Below are 15,534 nucleotides of genomic sequence, written 5' to 3' on the forward strand. Positions count from 1 at the left end.
AAAGACTTCCAGATTCAAAGGAAGGAAGTTTAATTGGACTAAATCAGAAATCCATATCCCACTAAGTGGGGTCATCTACATAAATCAAAGGACGTCATGGTGTTCTATCAAAAATAATATTTTTCTCCAACTCATTTATCTCTAGATCCTTCATAATAGTTTCTCTTATAATTTTTCTAGCTCTACCCCTACCTCTAGTGATCTGACTATCCTCCATCTGATTTACTCTCCTAACTATATAATCTACATGTCTTCTCTCTGCATGTTCAAACCACCTAAGTTTAGTTTCTACCATCTTTTATACTATAGTTGCTACCATAACTCTAATGTCATAATTTTTAATTCTATCTCATCTAGTCTTGCCACACATCCAAGGCACAACCTCATTTATGATATGCTTATTTTATGTTCGTGTTGGTTCTTCACCACCCAACAATTTGTGTCGTACAACATCGTCGGTCTTACGCTGTCCGATAAAAAATTTCCTTCAGCTTCATTAAGCAGTACTTTTGCATCACATAAAACACTTGAGACACTCCTCCATTTCAACCACTCAGCTTGGATTCGATGGTTTACATCTTCTGTTTCCCAGTCATTTTGTACTATCAACTCAAGATATTTAAACTGTGTATCTTGTGCTATGACATGATCGACAACTTCACCTTTATGCTTGAGACTCTATGCCTCTTGCTAAAATTACATTCCACAATTTCTTGCTTATGTTTGAAGAAATTTGATCAAGATTGATTTCGTGACGTTTAGAGGGAGTATGGTTTGTGTGTGACAGTTTTTGTATATGTGTGGTGGTTCTGTTCTGATATATGATCAATGTAGAACAACAATTAATAACCGTTCAACAACGAACGACGGTTAATTGTCGTTCAACATCCAACGATAATTATTTATCGTTGAAGACATTTTGGTCAGTTCAGAGTGTCTGAGAACAAACCATGAGTATCTAAAAAGCAATTTGTCCTTCTTCCCGCCATCCGTAGTTTTAGCCTAGAAATTGAATCTTGAGTCCCAATTTGTAAATCAATTATCGGCATTGATTCTTCTAAATCTTAGGAGATTATTTTCCATTTGTCTATTCTTAGCTTGGACAGGTTGGATATATTGGTGAGGAACACCAGGGTGATTTAGTTCAGCAAGACCCTGGTGTTTTCAACAAAATCAACGAGTCTAGAAACACCATTGGCTTGCTTAACCGAAAAATCAACGAGTTTTACACGGGTGAACAAGATTAAATTAAATTAAATTAAGGCAAAATTACACTTTTAGTCTCATAACTTTACTTTAGGTAACAGTTTAGTCTTTTATCTTTTTCTCATTTCAATTTTGTCATTTTGATTCATTTACATATGAATTTTCAAGCTTAAAATTCATGATTTTAATTTCTTATGGTCTTTCAGTCTTCAAATATATGATCTTTGTCTATGTTTGTATAAGAATATTAAATTTGAAACTTGATAATGTATATGAAAATGGAAAAAAAGGACCATTTTTGAAAATGAGAAGCTATTTCAATTAACTTCTCATAAAAATCATTTTTGAAATGTCTTTTTGAAAAAAAATATGTTATTTTTATTACGTAAAATCACTAACAATGAATATTTAAGTTAATGAATGTCAAAATATCTTTTTTATGCATTGGGTTTTATTGTAGTCCCATTTTTTGGCCGTTTCTGATGTGCTTTCACAGTCGGCTTGTTATAATATGGTGTTTTCAACAACAAAAAAACTTATAACAAATGAGTTCGAAATAACTTCTATTAGTTTTGAGTAAATTTAAAAAATATATATATATATATATATATATATATATATATATATATATATAAATACAACGGAATTTTTTTTTTAAAAAATCTATAACAAAGAGACCCTATATTATATTTCTTTTAGTCATCCCACTAGCAATTCAAGAATCCTCATTAAATGTTAATGGAAAATTAACCATATTAATAGAAAAGGGATGTGTTTGTATATTTGATGAGAACTTAAGAATGTAAGTGTACGTTTTAAAACAAAAGGAGCGTCGGTGTCATTTTTTTCCTAAAAGGAGTATCAATGTCATTGTACTAATATGTTATTTTTATTACGTAAAATCACTAACAATGAATATGTTATTTTTATTACGTAAAATCACTAACAATGAATATTTAAGTTAATGAATGTCAAAATATCTTTTTTATGCACTGGGTTTTATTATAGTCCCATTTTCTGGCCGTTTCTGATGTGCTTTCACAGTCGGCTTGTTATAATATGTTGTTTTCAACAAAAAAAAAAAACTTATAACAAATGAGTTCGAAATAACTTCTATTAGTTTTGAGTAAATTTAAAATATATATATATATATTTAAATACAACGGAATTTTTTTTTTAAAAATCTATAACAAAGAGACCCTATATTATATTTATTTTGTTATTTCTTTTAGTCATCCCACTAGCAATTCAAGAATCCTCATTAAATGTTAACGGAAAATTAACCATATTAATAGAAAAAGGATATGTTTGTATATTTGATGAGAACTTAAGGATGTAAGTGTACGTTTTAAAACAAAAGGAGCGTCTGTGTCATTTTTTTCCGAAAAGGAGTATCAATGTCATTGTACTAATATTAGATTTTTACTGATATTATATATAGTAGATACAGTATAAGAATACAACTAATTGCATATATTTTCCACTATTTTTTGAGAAAAAATATTTTCCACTATATTTAGTACAAAATTAATTGAATGGTAGAAAATTGAAATTTAGATAAAAATAGCTATTCAAATTCAAATGAAAATGTCCATGTTTAACAGTATTCAGTTTCTGTTTTAAAATGTGTGATGATACAGTTTAATTTAACCACAATTTAGCTGTGATTTTATCGTTACAGCTTAAACAAGCTGTAATTTCTGGTATTATTGTTATACCTTATCATTATCCGTTAATGTTGTTAAGAAAATGTTACACCAATGAAGTAGTATATTAAAGACAAAACATGTTACTTGTTCATATTAATTAAATTTGTTTACAATCTTGCACTCTTCAATTCAATTTGTTTCTGGAAACATGAACGCAACAACAGCAACAGAATTTACAAACATGATATTAGACCGAACAATTTTCAAACATGCATATATTAATAGAACAGCCTCGGATCCTGACGGCAAATTAGTTATAGACGTAAATGTTTGTATTGACATGCCCCCTAAGGTTGTATCTGACGGCTTTTGGGCTGATCATGATCAAGCTGCAAAGCCTATGCAATCCACTTTGCCATTGTTAGAGCTTCAAATTCTCACAATCTTTGCCATTACTCAATGCTTTCATTTGGTACTTAAGCGTCTTGGGGTCCCTTATTTCGTTTCACAAATCTTGGTAATATAACGTGTTACATTTTAGTCGTTAATTTAAAAATATATTTGTATTCATGGCATCGAAATTAATGATACATAAATTTTGCAGGCTGGTATAGTTCTAGGACCATCATCTTTGAAGATTTCAAATAGATGGAATGAATTCAAAAACATCTTGTTTCCATACGGTACTGAAGATGTAATAAGTGTAGTATCCCTAATTGGATATGCATTTTTCCTGTTTCTATGTGCTGTGAAAATGGACTTCACCATGATAACAAGAACAGGTAGAAAAGCATGGGCAATAGCTTTTTGTTCCTTTATGATTCCGACGTTTATTGGTCTCGTAGCGTGTTACAGATTCTCAGAATTTTGGATACACAAGATGGGAGTTTTTGAAGCAAAAAACCTTCCTGTTATAGTTATAGGACAAAGTGGCTGTTATTTTGTTGTCATAGCTTCTTTGCTCTCTGACCTTGAGATTCTCAACTCAGAACTTGGACGTTTAGCACTCTCAACAGCTCTGGTTATTGATTCTTTCTACTCAATTGTTACAGGAATTGGCACAGCTTTTGTTAGCAGCATCCCAGCTGATCTAAGCAACGGTGCTGATGGATCGGCACATGCTAAAGCTTTTTTAGCTGTTTTCTATTACATTTGTTTCATGGTAGTGACTCCTCTTGTAGTTCGTCCTATACTGCAGTGGTTTGTTAGAAGAACACCAGAAGGTAGACCAGTGAAGAAAGAATACACCTATATTGTGTTCATTATGGCTTTGGCAGTTGGAATGTTGGCATTAGTGCCAAAGCAAAGTATTCTAGGTGGAATTTGTTTGCTTGGTTTTATTGTACCTGAAGGCCCTCCATTAGGAACTGAAATGATTAAGCAATTGGAATTGTTTTGTAGTTGGTTCCTTTTTCCTATTTTTGTCACAAGTTGTGCTATGAAGGTTGATCTTAATATGCATGTTGAAAAAGAGTATGCTTATGTTTGGCTTGGTTTTATCGTTGCTATTCATTTGTTTAAGATGCTGGTGACCACTGGAATTTGTTGGTATTGTAACATGCCTATGATTGATGGTTTGTGTCTTGCTCTCATGTTGAGTTGTAAAGGTGTTGTGGATTTTTGCACCAATGTGTTTCTTCATGATGCCAAGGTAATTTCTTTAGCTAATATTTCCATATATTACATGCCTTCATAGAAACTAAACTGATAATTGTAATATAGTGACTAATTTAAAATAATGAAAAACATTGCATTACATTTTACGTATATAAAAAAATGGTAGCATTTTTCGGCACAAGGATCACAAAAAATGTTTATAAAATTTCAGGGACTAGAACCGAATATTAGCAAAAGTTAGAGGGGCTAAAAACATAATGAAATCAAAATAGTAAATTCTAAGTGGTTTATAATGATTTACTTGTTGAATAAAAGTTATCTAATTTTGTCCACTATAATGCATGTGCAGCTTTTTAGCAAAGAATCACTATCCATTATGAGCTTAAATGTGTTGGTGATTGGAACCTTGGCACGCATTGGTGTGAAGTTCTTGTATGACCCTAAAAGAAAATATGCAGGTTATCAAAAAAGGAACATCTTGAGCTTGAAACCAAACTCAGAACTTAAGATAGTTTCATGCATCCTCAAACCAAGTCACATAATTCCCATCAAGAATGTTTTTGACATTTGTAGTCCAACATCAAACAATCCATTGGTAGTTCATATCATACATCTCATGGAGCTTGTTGGAAGGTCTTCACCTGTTTTCATTTCGCATCGTCTTCAAGAAAGAATTGGTTCAGGTCGATACGCTTTCTCTGAGGATGTTATTGTTACCTTTGATCTTTTCGAACATGACAATGTAGGTACTGCAAAAGTGAATACCTACACAGCTATATCTCCTGTGGGTTTCATGCACGACGATATTTGTTATCTTGCATTAGACAAACTTGCGTCCATCATCATTGTTCCTTTTCATTTGAGATGGTTAGAGGATGGTTCTGTTGAATCAGGGGACGAGAACATCAGGTCTTTGAACACCAAGGTTCTTGAAAGAGCACCTTGTTCGGTAGCGATCCTTGTGAATAGAGGATACTCTTCTCCATTCAACCACAATGATAATACAAAGCAAATTGCCATGATTTTCTTAGGGGGTGCAGATGATAGAGAAGCGTTATGTTTAGCTAAAAGAACAATCAAAGAAGATACTTATCACTTGGTTGTGTATCATTTGGTTTCATCGAGCAAGAATGAGGAGGCCACTAATTGGGAGGTTATGCTTGATGATGAGTTACTAAAGAGTGTTAAGGGAGTTTATGGTAGTGTAGATAATGTGACATATGAAAAAGTAGAAGTTGAAAACTCTTCAGATACCACTGCATTCATCTCAGATATAGCGAATCAACATGATTTCATTATAGTTGGGAGGCGAAATGGCATCAAATCGCCTCAGACACAAGCACTTGCATCGTGGACTGAGCATCCAGAGTTAGGTGTGTTGGGAGATTTGCTTGCTTCACCAGATACTAATACCAAAGCTTCAATTTTAGTTGTGCAGCAACAAGTAATGCCTAAGCCGCGATGAACATTTGCGTACATGTATACAAGTATGCATCATTCTAGTTATAGATACAGATTCTAATGTTGTAGTGCAAATTTTTCACCAACAGTAGTGCAGATACTTGAAATTATTTGTATTGTAATGTGAATATTCATTTGCATGCAATAGTGAGAATCAGATATTTGCATACCAAGCCCATATGTCACAGTTATGAAATTTTATTATCATTATGTCATTTATCAAGTTTGATGAAAAAAAATGCAAACCCTGCATCAAATAAATGAATAATAACATAGGCGCAAAGTCACAAGACAAATAAATTTAAAACTGGTAAATTTGACTAATTGTCATATATCTCACCAAAAGGTAGCACAAGCTTGTCATGATTGTCAATCAAGTACTCAAACAAGAACACAGACCGAAAGCACGTGCCTGACTGAACGGACATACTTACTAGTACATGATAAAATCACATAATTCAAACGACAAATCGATTTCTCAAGATACATAAATGTTCATCAAACTTTATTTTCTAATGGACATGGGCTGTAAATAAAATTAACAGCTGTAATGAGTTGCTACAGGTCTTCAATCCTGCAAAAGAGATTGAATACACAAATTATGACACAAGCAAATACAATATACAAAAGGAGAGATAGAGAAAAGATGTTGACCTACACTCGTGTGTGTTTGGCTACGAAAAGCAAAAATCGAGTTACCTCCTAACCTCGGCTTGACTAGAAGCGATAAAAAGTAGTTTTTGGGTTAGGTTGGACAATTTACACTAAGCTTCACATTGTCCTTGCGTTTAAAGTAAAAACACAAACATAAATCACTTCACTTCAAATACAATTTTAACCAAATTAATTTTACAAGATCAACTTTATTCAAATCATTTTTGTCAAACACTATTCCAAACACATTCTTGGTTACATTACCAAGAATTAGTTTAGGAAAGCGCCTAATTTGTTCAGTTAAATCTGTTTTCTATAAGAGATCCATACATATAGTTGCATACTAATACAAAACTATAAGACTTGTAACATCTTGGACAACATGCAAAGTATAGATAGGAAACATAGAAACAAATAAAAGTTAATACCTCGTCATCGTCATCGTCATCACCTCCATCTTCCCTATTTTTCTTAAGACGGGTAGTACCGCCTTCTTTGCTGATAGGCAATTTCATTGCTCCAAAAGGAGTGTCAACATCAATGTTACCTTTCATGGTGTAACCAGTTCCCTTTCCTCTAATCATATCCCATAATGCAGAACCAAAATCCTTAGGCCTAAATGTAATTGGAACATCAATGTAACTAATTCCTCCACTTTTCTCAAGTTTAGCAGATTTACTGAGCTGTGCACCTCCAATGTTAACATCACCAAGCCAAACCTCATACTCAAGTGCATTGAGACCTAGGTCAAAATCATTCATGTTTTCCAATTTCAAATGAAGATTCGCAACCGTCTCTTCAAAAGAGAACTTTTTGAATTGAATCTTGTCAATATCAACATCAGGCTTATAAGGAATCGGAATTTCTCCTTTTTTCTCTAAAGGTAGCGTAAACCGTCCCAAGACAGGAACATCAAAAATAAGATCAACCTTAACTCTATAAGGAATTATAGTTCCAGGTTTAATATCAGCATAGGTTTCCTTAATATCATCATAATTCAAAGTAAGAGGAATCTTGACAGTTTCCTCTCCATGAGCATGGATAGTACCTGCATCTGGTATCAAACCGGAAATGAGTTTCCTGTCATCACTCTCAATCAAATAATTGATGTCAACCAAAGGAATTGGCACCGGATTGGGATTCTTGATGAGAATATCAACAACAAGATCTATCTTATGAAGGTTAATTTTAGGAACGTGTATCGTTTTAACATCAGCAGTTGGTTTCCCAAATCCAATAACTTCCTCAATCTTCTCACCAATGTCATGAATGAAATCCTTCACCTTTTCAATAAATCCACCCTTCTCTTCTTCTTCTTGTTTATCTTCTTCCTTGTGCTTATCATCCTTAAAAAGCCCCCTTTCCACCACTTCCGGCTTATCCTCCGATGTCGACATATCAGATCAATCAACCCTGTAGCCAAGATCAAATCCAATCAAAGTCAAATGAAGTCAAACACTAAATCTGATCAATCATTTACAAAATTAATCAGATCACACTACTATTAGACATGAAAAAAAACTGAATCATAATTATTTGCAAAATTAAACACTAAAACATTTGGATCACATAAATACAGATATACATTAGCATTAGATATACTAAAAAAAATATTATTAAAAATACAAACTTTAGATCAGCATTGACTAAAAAATGCAGCAAAACTTAAAATTTCATATCAGGGTATAATAAAGTCAAACGCCATAACTCTGATTAGTGAATTACAACAACATAAGATTGGATCAAAGTTGATCAGATCATATTAGCATTAAAATACCACCAAAAAAAAAATTTGATCATATAATTATTTATTAAAAATACAAACTTTAGATGAGCATTGACTAAACAATGTAGTAAAACTTAGAATTTCATATCAGGGTATAGTAAAAAATATGAAATTTATGCTAGCATTCATTGATTCATATTTTTTTTTGTGCATGGTTATGCAGAAATAAGCATAAAATCAATGCATGCTTAATCAAATAATGTATAGATCATAAGAAACTAATATGAATAAAAAATAATTTGGTTAGAGTAGAGAAGTACCTGAGATGAGATGAGTGATGAGAGAGAGAGAGAGAGAGAGAGAGAGAGAGAGAGAGAGAGAGAATTTGATTGTGAATGTGACCAGCACAGAAAAATTCTGAGTATATTCAACTAAATTTTCTTGAATAGGGGAATCAACGGTTGGATATTGGCCACGAAGATATGAGTAATAATAGCCGTTGATTGAAGTGTTAAGGTGTTAACTATTCATTCCTTCATTTATTAGTACAAATCATGATTAACAGTACCAGTCTCTCAAAAGCATGGTCCACACGGAAACTACACGTGCCAGAGAAAGACTGGAAAGGAAATCACACCGACCATTTTTTTAGAATTGATTAGAAAAGGGTCAAAATTGATTGTGAAGACTGCCTTTTTTATTGCGTTAACGGGTATAAATTATGAGAGGTTAAATAAAATTTTGATTAAAATTATAAATACAAATATTTATGACTTTTAAATTGTAACATACTTAAAAATCATGTTTATTAAGAAAATTTGGTTTAAGAGTTTAATTGAAATAATAAAATGTCGGCCCAAAATTCATATCCCCTTCATATATAATATAAATAATATTGTTTTTATCGAAGTGTGATATTTCCTAATTTAATAGGATTTAATTTTTTAATTAAAATTTAAAATAATATTTTTATTGAATATAATAATAAATTAAATAGTTTAAATGAAGGATATAATAGATAATGAAAAAGACTCATGTATTTTGTTTAAATATATTATAGATGTAAAATAGATTCTAACAATTTGGTTGCTTTTGCTAGAATTATTCTACATTCAGAATTGATTTTACTTAAGCCTAAGATTTGTTGCTTTTGTTTTATAATTAATTTTTATACACAAACTTATTATTCACATCACTTTTAAAAATATTCAAATTCAAATCATTTTACTTTCAACTTACTTTTAATCGGAATCACTTCTATATAATCAATTCAATTAAAATCAGTTTTCGTCGCAGAGATATGTCAAGATATATCAACTTTTATTAATCAGATTTTCTCTTAAGGATAAAATCAAAGGAAGAACTTCTTATTAATTTAATACAATAAATTTGTCTTGGAATATGAAAAGTTATACCCGAACAATAATTTAGTGATAATCACACAGATTTAACAATTTTTCTTAGTAGATTATTCTAATAAAAGAACATAGTTACTTTTCTGAGTAAAAGAAAGTAACATTTATTATCATTATAACCATCTTGATAATAGGGGTTGTATGTTACAATTTTTTAAATAATGTTTATAGATCTGATTCCTCTAAAGTGATTAGCTCTAATAAATTGAATATTAGCAACCATTAATTAATAAATTAAAGATAAATATTGTAAATGCATCATAATTTGTTACATTAACAAACTCTTGATTTTATTTGTCAAAAAAAAAAAAAAAAAACTCATGATTTTATCACTTTTGATCCAAGTTTTCTTATGAAAAAACACAGAAATTTCTCAAGGCCAATGTCCATAGATAAGTGCAATGAGAGTGAGACTGAGGATTCTCTCATAGAGATTGTTAATCAAGTACAGCCCATTTGCAACCACTCTATAATATGTAACCTATAAATCTCTAGTCAACTCACTCACAAAGGCAAACAAAAATATGCCCAAGTGTTGATCAAACAAAATTACATTAAATGATTCACACCACAAGATATGAATCATTACCAGCTTACCAATATAACATAACAAGCCACGGTTCACTGTTAAAACTTATGTATAATACAAGGTAGAAAGAAACAAAACTCATAATTAATTACAAGTGGGAAATAAGTAAGATTTTAAGGAGACTCATCATGTCCCTAATGGAGCTCTGTCATCTGGTCCAGCAAGCATGATCTGCCATTATAGCAATGAAAATCAATAAAGAACAAACTAAAGGGTTTACTTTTCCTACTGCCAGCAACTATAACGTAAATGAATGATATGTAGCACTGACGCTTCAGATTGAAGGTGTGTCTGGTATCCGACGTGACACATGTGTTTACATTCTAATATATCACTTTCTCAAATTATTACTTTTGTCAACGTGTCAATGTCAATGTTGCATCCGATGTTGTGTGTGTGTGTCAGTGCTTCAATTATCAACTATTAATGGAAAAGTTAGCGGTTGATATTTCAACATATTCATTATTTGTTATGCAGGTGTATGTAATATCAATCATTGATTTTCTCATCTGACTGGTAAAATTTGAGCATAAGCTTAAAAATTGTTGAGAAAGACATACATTACAGTCAAATGCAAATCTCCTTGCAAGCATGATGGCTGCATTCCTTTCTCGCTCTGATTCAAAAGCCAATACAAAAGAAAGTCCTTGTTTTGGCTGCCAAAATAGTGCCTGTGCCGCAGCATTTCCACCGCCTCGAACTCCACAAAGCTAAAGAAAACAAGATCAAAAGCACATTAGTCGTCATAATCAAAATATAACTCTTTTAGTTGTTTAGTGAAAATACAAAAGCTAATGAATAATAGAACATGAAAATAAATTTTCAAGTTGCGAGTAAGAATCATCTCGAACCAAAAAGCATTGACAATTTGAAATACCTGCATTGAACTTGAATAATATTCTTTGGCAATTGTTGTCTTTCCTTTGCAGAGTTTGATCCTCATTTTTCCAACATGAAGTACATGAATAGATTCAGTTGGATGATGCAAACCACTCATTTGTGTTACAACTACCTGAAAATATCAAACACGGCATATTATTGTCGCAGAATCTGACTAGATTTGACTTCTAAATTTTTTATATTGAAATATGAAGAACAAATTACAAGACTTCACACTATTTTTTATGAAAATTTGATTAGAAGATTGTAGTTACGTTACGAGCGCGGAACCATATAGATTTGTTAAAACAAGGTCAATTTAAGAAGACATACGAGTTACGAACATCTTTTATTCAAAACTTTTTTAAAAAATTGGCCAAATGAGAAATAAAATGGACGTAAAAGTGATGAATGACAAGCTTACACAATAACACAATAATCTCTTCTCAATATCTGACATTGATGCTCATATACTACTAGGAGGGTGAAAATGAAATAAGTAAAAGAATGATAACACATACATTGAATTCAGTGTCATGTTTTCTCACAAGTGCCTCTACATAGGTTCCCAAACCAGCAGCTGCATAAAAGCAATTTAAGCTCAAATCGATTGTGCAACGTAAATATAACACCTTTATAGTTTCAATATAAACAAATATATAGAATCTATGTAAGTTCGTAACTTCTAAATCAAATGTGGATGACTCAATGAAACGATACCTGGATCTATTGGACCAGTAGTTGAAAGTATGATGTGCTGGTTTTCTGAAATAATATCAACATGCAATATTCGTCCGACATCAAATGGTTCAGGTGCGTAAACTGATTTTATAGCTCCTGAAAAGAGAAAAGTGCATTATCAAGTATAGAAATGACATCACAAGAAAATGCCATAACTTTCATGCTCAACATAGCACTGCAACAGAAAATGTTGTCTTCAACAGGTATTCGTCATGCAAAAATCAATACCTGAAATAAGTTCTTTTTTGGCACCATCAGATGATACACGACACCATTGAATTGAACAATTTGAAAGATCTGGAGCATTATCAGAGCAAGGTTGAATTTGCAAATAGGAGCCTAAGGTTTCATTCCCTTCAAGTTCATATAAATGTGGAACATTTTCCTCTCCTTTCTTTGTCCTTGTTATCTGAAAAGCATTGTGAAGGATAAACGGCTATCAGTCAAAAAAGCTTAAGATGAAAGACAGTCATGTAACTGCTCCACTTAATCGGAGAAATTTATCATTCACTCACGACAATAAAAAGTGGTATAACATTTGCTCAAACTCTAATCTATATATTAAAAATATCGAGTAACTCATCATGGAATTCTCCATCTTACCGTTCAAGACATTGCTCAAAGATCCCCTAAGTATATTTTAACATGACACTGCCTCAATGATAGGAATATGGACTACTACATTTTTTTTTTTTTTGAGGGAAATATGGACTACTACATGTTTTTCATTTTATATTCAGTTTTTTTTTCCATTGGCATGAGATTATACAGGCATACCTCCTTCTGAAGTCGAAGATAATGTCTGGTCTTCTCTGCAAGTTGAGCCCTCAATGCTTGAAGTTCATGTTCCATATCCATGACCTACAAATCAATCAACAATCAATGTATTCATTTCCTTGAAATAACTTGATGAAGTTGTAGAAAATAAGAAGAAATCCAATTCCACGTGGGAAAGACATGTCGATACCAAAATACAAAAAACAAACAGTTCAGCCATTAACTACGCTATGGAGGAAGACTAGAACTAAGAAAAAGAGAAGATATTTGAATAGTAATTATTACTATTATATATCTAGACTAAAGACGGAATAGAGACTACTATTTCGTATATACCTTGCTTGGCTGATGCAGCATTTTGATTCTTCGAGCCTCTTGAACCTCCTTCATTAATTGTTCCACGTCCTAAAACCCCAGCAAAGCCAAAAAAAAAAATCCAAACAAAAATTATTCAGTTGCATGAAACTATACGAATAAGAAAACAAGTGATAGTAAGTCCATCAAATTAATCATTAATGCATAATGAAATACGCAATTTGACATGTTTTATCACATGGAAAATGACAAATGAAAAATACAAACCTGCTTCCCGGAAGCTTGAGACATTCTCTCATGCTCCTGAAGCGACTCTTCCACTCTCTGAACAGCTGACCTAGCATTATCTATTTCTGCACGAGCAAAAGCTCTTTCCTCATCAACAAGTTTCTTAGCATCTTCAGAAGCCTGCAAATGAATCTATACTCTCAGCATATGTAACGGAAATATCTTTACACATGCATGCATAGAAGATATAACCAAAGCATATCTCTTTCACAACATTGAAGTTAAATCCTTTTAGCATACCATAAGGTAACATAAGTTAGCATCACCTGTTTAAGAAAATTTGCCAGTTTTTTAACCTCTGCCTTCTCTTGTAATAGTTCCCCTTCCCTTTGAGTTAACTGAACTGCTAGAGCTTCAACCTGAAGAGTGCAAATAATAAAAATTTCTTCTAGAAGCTTATGAAAAATTTAAAAAAACCATCCTCAAGTTTATTCACTATGCATCTTCAACTCTTCGTTAACATGTACACTTTAAGACCATGATTTTCATAGAGTACAAGTAAGAATATTTAATTACAATGTTGCCTTCACGGAATTTCTTTAAGCACATAACTGGAAAAACATAAATATATGTTTATTAGGAAGAAAGGAATGTGAAGTACATATCCTCCTATTTTATCTCCAAAAGAACTCACCATAGCAATAGCATCCTCGACATCATCCTTGTTTCTTCCCGCCACACGCCCCTTTAAAGATTCAAGTGAATCTCTGAGTTTCTTTAAAAGAACATGTTTTTCCAACGATGCTGCTTCTCTAAGTCTGGCCTGAATTTCACCAGCATATGAAAAGCTTGATTAAAGTCAGGCTACATAAAGAAACTCTAAGATTACAAAATTCTTAAAAAAAAAAAAAAGGAAGCAAAAATATAATTATATTGCTAAATCTGAGTTTTTCAACTAGAAAGCAAGGTACACACACCTCTTCAGACAACTTAGCAGCCGCAGCCAAACCCTTCTCAAATTTACTAGCAAGGTCACGAACTGAGAGACGATTATGCTGGTCCAACAACATAGCAGTCTCACGCGCAATAACCTCCTTCATAGATAACACTTTAGGGTCATCCTTTGCCTCCATTATCTGATCGTTAGCTCCAATTCTATAATTAGGAAACCGACTAGTAGCAAATACCACATCAGAAGACACTGCAGGCACAGCCTCTTTTTGCATTGTATCGCCAAAATCACGAGTTACCCTCGTCATCTCTTACAACCACCTCCCTCTACAAATCACAAAAATGCAAACTTTAGCTAAGGTAATTGAACATCGCATAGTTAAGTGCAAGACAAAATCAAAAACAACATAAGGAATAATAAGTATAGGTATGGTTCCACTTTGGGAGCAGTGAAAATTGATTTTGATATGTTTGGTTGCTCTCGAGTAGAATTGATTCTAATTTGTAGCTTTTCGAATGTGATTTTTACACTAAAATTATTGTTCAATTCACATTTTCGTAAATGTATCCAAACATAAACCACTTAAGATTCAACTAATTTAAGTAAAATATATTATACAAAACCAATTCATATCAAATCAATTTTTGTCACTGCAGAACCAAACAGGGACTTATCATATAGCATGAATAGAACAAAGAGTATTGAAAAAAAACAACATAAAAATAAGAGACTTGTAAATAGAGATACCACTAGCATTAAGCTAATTGAAGTAAAAGAAAATTCTAAATTTTCTTCAAATTACTTCAAAGTGCAACTGAAGTCTAATTTCCTTCTTCTTCTTTCTTTTTTCCCCTTTTTTATATAATTTGAAGTACATGACAAAAAAACACAACATATAAGAATGAACAGAACAAAACAAGCCAAAAATAAGAGACTTATGAATAGTGTTAGCACATACACTAGCATTAAGCTTATGAAAGTGAAGGAAAATTCTGAGATATCTTCAAAATGAAAGTAAACCCTAGTTTCCTATTTTTTTTACTCTTTTTTTTTTCTTCTACAAGTTGAAGCAATGATGAAAAATTCAACAAAAAAAGACAAAAAAGGAAAGCTTGAACTTACAAAAGATCATGTGAAGATGAAAATGGGTGGTTAGGCTTGTGATTGTAGCAGTAGATGCAAAAGGGTGGCTGCAACTTGGTTATTCAACAACGGGAATCACCACTGGTCTTGTTGATGCTTTTAGAGAGAGAGAGAGAGAGAGAGAGAGAGGTATGGAAGATTGCTTTTTGAAAAGAACAATAAAAAAGACCAAAGAGGTGACT

General features: G+C 32.3%; 3 protein-coding genes across 7 annotated transcripts; 1 reads left to right on the forward strand and 2 right to left on the reverse strand.

The window, feature by feature from the left end:
* Nucleotides 1-3,043: 3,043 nt before the first annotated feature.
* LOC146924645 (cation/H(+) antiporter 4-like) lies at nt 3,044-6,148 on the forward strand. Its single transcript, XM_085709611.1, has 3 exons — nt 3,044-3,372; nt 3,460-4,506; nt 4,822-6,148. The coding sequence occupies exons 1-3, from the start codon at nt 3,064-3,066 to the stop codon at nt 5,935-5,937; spliced, it is 2,472 nt and encodes an 823-aa protein (XP_085565737.1). The 5' UTR covers nt 3,044-3,063; the 3' UTR covers nt 5,938-6,148.
* An 85-nt stretch (nt 6,149-6,233) lies between these two features.
* Nucleotides 6,234-8,710, reverse strand: LOC146924646 (uncharacterized). Of its 2 annotated transcripts, XM_085709609.1 has the most exons (4): nt 8,634-8,710; nt 7,016-8,000; nt 6,588-6,650; nt 6,234-6,507 (listed from the first exon to the last, which is right to left on the reverse strand). In XM_085709609.1, the coding sequence occupies exons 2-3, from the start codon at nt 7,982-7,984 to the stop codon at nt 6,636-6,638; spliced, it is 984 nt and encodes a 327-aa protein (XP_085565735.1). In that variant the 5' UTR covers nt 7,985-8,000; nt 8,634-8,710; the 3' UTR covers nt 6,234-6,507; nt 6,588-6,635. The 2 variants fall into 2 exon arrangements, with proteins under 2 accessions (XP_085565735.1, XP_085565736.1); XM_085709610.1 differs by lacking the exon at nt 6,588-6,650.
* A 1,387-nt stretch (nt 8,711-10,097) lies between these two features.
* Nucleotides 10,098-15,509, reverse strand: SCAB1 (plectin-like protein). Of its 4 annotated transcripts, none has more exons than XM_085709613.1 (14): nt 15,332-15,509; nt 14,957-15,061; nt 14,235-14,535; nt 13,952-14,080; nt 13,584-13,676; nt 13,297-13,437; nt 13,051-13,119; nt 12,715-12,798; nt 12,166-12,346; nt 11,917-12,033; nt 11,718-11,776; nt 11,195-11,329; nt 10,878-11,027; nt 10,098-10,488 (listed from the first exon to the last, which is right to left on the reverse strand). In XM_085709613.1, exons 3-14 carry the CDS (start codon nt 14,514-14,516, stop codon nt 10,444-10,446), a joined length of 1,485 nt encoding a protein of 494 aa, XP_085565739.1. In that variant the 5' UTR covers nt 14,517-14,535; nt 14,957-15,061; nt 15,332-15,509; the 3' UTR covers nt 10,098-10,443. The 4 variants fall into 4 exon arrangements, with proteins under 4 accessions (XP_085565739.1, XP_085565741.1, XP_085565738.1 ...); XM_085709615.1 differs by having other exon boundaries at nt 15,168-15,422; XM_085709612.1 differs by lacking the exon at nt 14,957-15,061.
* Between the last annotated feature and the right edge of the window lie 25 nt (nt 15,510-15,534).

This window comes from Medicago sativa, chromosome 5 (genome assembly GCF_051527215.1).
Source record: "Medicago sativa cultivar Bolivia chromosome 5, Bolivia_mono, whole genome shotgun sequence".
In the NCBI taxonomy this organism is placed as follows: domain Eukaryota; kingdom Viridiplantae; phylum Streptophyta; class Magnoliopsida; order Fabales; family Fabaceae; genus Medicago; species Medicago sativa.

What these genes read in the sequence shown, in the direction of transcription:
- SCAB1 (XM_085709612.1), bottom strand. Translation starts at nt 14,516, where the DNA reads ATGACGAGGGTAACTCGTGATTTTGGCGATACAATGCAAAAAGAGGCT. An exon ending in CTGCTAAGTTGTCTGAAGAG is followed by an intron (nt 14,081 to 14,234) that starts GTGTGTGTACCT and finishes GGTGAAATTCAG; the next exon opens with GCCAGACTTAGAGAAGCAGC. An exon ending in ATTATTCAAGTTCAATGCAG is followed by an intron (nt 11,028 to 11,194) that starts GTATTTCAAATT and finishes TGTTTTCTTTAG; the next exon opens with CTTTGTGGAGTTCGAGGCGG.
- LOC146924645 (XM_085709611.1), top strand. Translation starts at nt 3,064, where the DNA reads ATGAACGCAACAACAGCAACAGAATTTACAAACATGATATTAGACCGA. An exon ending in ATTTCGTTTCACAAATCTTG is followed by an intron (nt 3,373 to 3,459) that starts GTAATATAACGT and finishes TAAATTTTGCAG; the next exon opens with GCTGGTATAGTTCTAGGACC. An exon ending in TGTTTCTTCATGATGCCAAG is followed by an intron (nt 4,507 to 4,821) that starts GTAATTTCTTTA and finishes ATGCATGTGCAG; the next exon opens with CTTTTTAGCAAAGAATCACT.
- LOC146924646 (XM_085709609.1), bottom strand. Translation starts at nt 7,984, where the DNA reads ATGTCGACATCGGAGGATAAGCCGGAAGTGGTGGAAAGGGGGCTTTTT.